At 39.5% G+C, this 5,000-nt stretch overlaps 1 protein-coding gene across 4 annotated transcripts in view; it reads right to left on the bottom strand.

Moving 5' to 3' along the window:
- LOC148405645 (copine-8) overlaps positions 1-5,000 on the bottom strand; it is a 62,315-nt gene that overhangs the window by 31,717 nt on the left and 25,598 nt on the right. For all 4 annotated transcript variants that reach the window (XR_015864171.1, XR_015864170.1, XR_015864169.1 and 1 more), the window contains exon 6: positions 4,717-4,793. Coding sequence is in view for 1 of the 4 variants with exons in the window: in XM_088406245.1 (XP_088262371.1) it covers positions 4,717-4,793 (77 nt within the window). In the remaining 3 variants the exon portion in view is untranslated. The remainder of the gene's footprint in view (positions 1-4,716; positions 4,794-5,000) is intronic.

Below are 5,000 nucleotides of genomic sequence, written 5' to 3'. Positions count from 1 at the left end.
AAATGCTTTCTGATGTGCCGCATGGCAGAAACGTAAGCCGCCATTTCTGCGGCAGTTGTTTGAAGGTTGAAAATGACTACAGCTAACCGTTAAAAGCTATTTTGCTATTTTGCAAATTCGTCGGAGGAAATGGAAAACTATAGAGTGAAAACAGGTGCTCGGGCATTCTTAAAACCAAAGGTGTCCAAACTACGGCCCGGGGGCCATTTGGGGGCCCGACGTCGGACATCATTCTGTCATCAATGGGCTTTTTAATTGCGACGGGAACAGGAGAACGACTGGACATTACGCTGCAAAAGTTAGTTGCATTTTTCTCAAATTGGTGGTTCAAAAATCCGCAGGAAAAAAAAGCAAAACGAGATTTGGCGCTCGGCTTTTTGGCACATTCTTTCTTTACATACACCCCACAAAACTAGGACAAAAAATTAAAATACCATCAAGTGGTCCCATTCTATCGAGCCCAGGTGTCAAACTCCAGGCCCGGGGGCCAGATCCGGCCCACCACATCATTTTATGTGGCCCGCGAAATGCTGATTTGTCTTGCTAAATTTGTCTAGCTAAAATACCAAACTCAAAAGTTTTCTTCAATTTTTACAAAATTGGGGGGCAAAACACACACCATATTTTGTTCTCAATCTCTCTTTTAAACAATTTTTTACAAACGTCTGATTTCAGGCCTCTGACAAAAACCTTAACAACTTCTACTATTTTATATATATATGTGTATGTGTGTATATATATATATATATATATATATATAAAATATTCTTTTAATATTATCTGTGTGCGGCAATCAAAGATTTGGACACCTTTGCGTTAAACTGTCTTAGAATATTTTTAAATATTTTCATAGTGTGTGGGAGGTGTAAAACTAACAAGCACATGTTTTCTTTATACGGCTTGACCTTTCTATATTGCAGATTTTCATCCTTTGTGGATCGATCTGGAGCGTTCACATCTGGCCTTGAAACTCAAAAGGAACAAGGCGAGAGTGCAAGATGGCTGTTGAATCAAAAGCTTAAGTGCTCAAACAAATATTTCCACTCAGGTAGTGTAGAAGTACAAGTTATTGAAAATTAAATACTCTTAAAAAAAGCTGCTCGACTGAGTCCTAGTGTCCTCACTTGAGGGCGTTCTGGTTTTTCCAGTGACGCGATGACAAAATGGACACAATGGTGGACACAAATTAATAGGCTGGCTCTCCAGTAAGCAAATCAATTCAAAAGCTAAGAAAAATAGAAACTTGAGTGTTTTCTTTGTTACTTTTTCATTTAAGATTGGCTGCTACGACACACACACACACACACTTAAAAAAAACACTCTTAAGAATATTCTCAGTGTGTGAAAAGCAGTGAATCCTCTAATCAGGAGACATGGATTTGCAATCAGGGTCTGGTCTGAGACAGGTAATTATGTTTTGGGCTTAAGCGGGGACACCGACGCTGCGGTATATTTGTACATTCACATCCATCCATCTTGTAATCAGCGAATGGCTATAAATAGCTATGTGCTTATTTCTAACCGTAAAGTACCTGACCCTCCCTTACAGACACTTACAATCACATTTTATTATAAATGGGAGTGCTCTCATCTTAACGCTTAGTCCGGCAACTTAAACAATAAGAGGGGGGCCGCCATTTTTCGTGCACTTGTCTGAAAATGCAATTTTTAATATGGATGCAGATTTCAGTCGCTTCGAGGAACTTTAAAAGTATTTTAAAAAAATGCTGTTGTCGTAGTTGGTGTTTCCCAGCATGCATTGCAGCATTCCAAGCTGAATTTGTGCCATTATATGACCACCTTTAATGGTCTCCCACCAAAATACAAGAGATCATTGTATCACTCCAGGATGTCCTCAAATGAGGACACCGGGACTTAGTAGGTAGGGTAGCTCTAATGAGTCAAACCAAAGGATATAAATCAAAAACAAATTTCAACTACAGTGGACACAAATTAATATGTGGCTCTCGGGTGGATATATGAAGAGCATATATAAGATAATCGGCCCAATATACGTTTTTTTCCGCACTATAAAGCGCACCTAAAAGATTGTTGTTTTTTTTTAAAAAGCTGATGGTGCGCCTTATAATCAGGTGCGCCTTATATATGGATCAATATTGAGATTGGGATTGGTAGATGGGGAATGAATTTATAAAGTAAGCTTTACCTGTTTCTTTTGTGTGTTTACAGTTGAACACGGTTGCTAATATTGACATTGAGTTATTATGCTATTGAGAGTTTAGAGTTATTATTTGAGTTATCGTTATTACTTTGAGTATTACTATATTGTGATTGAAAAAGTTTGAAACAATGTCATTAATTGAGGGTGAGCCTTATAATCCGGTGCGCCTTATACATGGAAAGGGTTTTAAAATATGTCATTAATTGAGGGTGAGCCTTCTAATCCGGCGCGCCTTATAGTGCGGAAAATATGGTACGTAAAATGCTACATAATTTCATAGGCTTGTTTTTTTTACTACAAAAACAACTTTACTACAAAAAAGAAGCAAAAAACTTTGGATCCTGGCCAAACAGAGTAACATTTCAAAGTTCCCTACTTTGTTTTAATTTTGTTGAACATACAAGCTGCAAACTAAGAAAAAAAAACGATTTTTTTTTTGGGGGGGGGGGGGGGGGGGGGTGCTAACAGGCTGACATAATATTCAAAAGATAGCGGCATAAATAAGCGACAATGTTACTAGTGACAAGCATGCGAATTTCCAAGCCAGTGCCTCAAGAGGCATCCTCCAAAAACATGAGTGCTCTCCATGCAAATTTCATCAAACAATGAGTCAGGGTTGACACACTGGAGCTTATCATGTCAAATCGGAGCCCTCGGGATACCTATTAGCTTCTCAACTGACGCCTGTGCAATAACCCGGCACTGAGCTCTAAATAACTCAAGAGTCCAACTTTCATCTCGCATCCCAACGGAGATTGATTGAACAATGAAAATTAGCCGTGATTGGCCCTCAATAGAATTGTTGAAGATCCCCCTGATGTGTTAAATAGGCGTGCGCCTGACAGGGCTCCACGCACGCGGAAAAAATACACTAATAATTAACATTGTTTGTCATTTTTCCCTCAAATCAAATCAAAACGCAGCTCCATCTAGCGGATGCATAACGCAACCTCAGCCACTGCTGTGGCTTCTATTCTATGCGCCTTATAATCCGGTGTACCTTTTAATGCAGGAATTTTGGTCATTCTAGCCATGTCAATCACCTCAAGTGCTTGCAGGGGAAGTTTTCACGGCTTTTATACGCCCGCGCACAAAACACATTTGTGATGATACGACACAAGTGAAATAGTTGAAGGCTTTGCAGGGAATTGCTTCAAATGGCTTATATTACGTAAGCACGGTCAGAGATGCGCAAGAGTTTCGTTTTGCTTGCTGTGCTGCTTCTTTTCTTTTCCTCGTTCCCTTTCAAGTCATCCTTAATCCTTCGACGTTAATTAAAAGGCCAAACAGGCTGCTGTCTCTGTTTTCCTCATCTAGCAATAGCAACGCTTGCAAATATGAGATATTAACTTACGTATTATTGCCGTAGTTTAAACCCTTAGCAAGTTACAGTACCTAAATGCAAAATATAAGCACAAAAAAAATTTGCAGCTGCTTGATAGCTGCTTCCGCTGGAGGTTGTTTATTCATCGCAATCACACACATCAGGGAACGCGCTCTCAAAAATGCTTGGGTAACTTCAATAATCACAAAGACACTATTCTCCCTCAGAGCGTTCATTTTCTCAAAATCTCCGCCTGGGGCAAAACAGACATCGCAATTAATTTGATCCGGTCACCTTTGGATGCTGGATGATCCAATGAGGTGATGGAAGTCTTTATAAATAATTACACAAACAACCCTCTCACACAACAATTAGGTACAATGTTACAGGAAACAGGAAATACAGGAAATAGCTTCATTTTTTTTATTGTAAACACTTAACACATAAACAGAATTACCGTGTTTTCCGCACTATAAGGCACACCTAAAAGCCTTAATTTTTTTTTTAACAAGCTGATGGTGCGCCTTATAATCAGGTGTGCCTTATATATGGATCAATATTGAGATTGGTAGATGAGGAATGAAGTGATAAAGCAAGCTGTACCTGTTTATTTTCTGTTTACAGTTGAACAAGGTTGCTCATATTGACATTAATTTATCATGCTATTGAGAATTTAGAGTTATTATTTGAGTTATTATTGTTATTGCTTTGAGTATTACTATATTGTGATTGAAAAAGTTTGAAAATTTGTCATTAATTGAGGGTGCGCCTTATAATCCGGTGCGCCTTATATATGGAAAAGTTTTACAATGTCATCAATTGAGGGTGAGCCTTATAATCCAGTGCGCCTTATAGTGCGGAAACTACGGTAGTAGTTGCCATAATTTAGTCGGGCCCACTGTATATATAACCATTTTAAGCTTTTTAAATTACATTTATTTTTCATTGGAATTCATCGTATTCACGTGGAAAAATTTGATTTGTGTTGAGAATGAAACTGAGCAATACGGTAGCCATTTTTTTATTACAGATGCACACAGCAGGGTTGTACGTCTTCTTTTTTTAATGTTATTTTAATTATCAGCCAAAAACGCTTCGGCTTCAGGAGGTACTTGTCCGAAAAAAATATTTCTTCATTGAAATGAAGCGTCAGGAGGCCCCGCTAATGCGTATTTAAATGTAATATTGGCGTGTGCGACGGGGGACTCACCCGAGAGGCTTTTCCAAGCGGCTGCCCAAAGACCCGACCGCCTCGCCCAGCGTACAGTAGGCCTGGCCCAGAAAGTCCTGCGGAGTCAATGAGAGCGGAGAAGCAATTTCAAAACAAATTTGCTGAGTATTTCATGGCTAAAAAGGCATGAAAGAAATGAAAAGGGTTGCCGCCAGACCACTTTCCATTCCCTATTGGGAGATCATATTGGCAAGGAGATTGAGTCTTCCTCCCACAAGCCCTCGCAGCTGCCCCGCTCGGCTCCCCTGCCACTTCCCAGCTAA

This window comes from Hippichthys cyanospilos, chromosome 22 (genome assembly GCF_059441005.1).
Source record: "Hippichthys cyanospilos isolate Australia breed blue-spotted pipefish chromosome 22, RoL_Hcya_1.0, whole genome shotgun sequence".
NCBI lineage: Eukaryota > Metazoa > Chordata > Actinopteri > Syngnathiformes > Syngnathidae > Hippichthys > Hippichthys cyanospilos.
The sequence above is the reverse complement of the archived record's forward strand: the minus strand, read 5'-3'. Positions and strand labels throughout refer to the sequence as shown.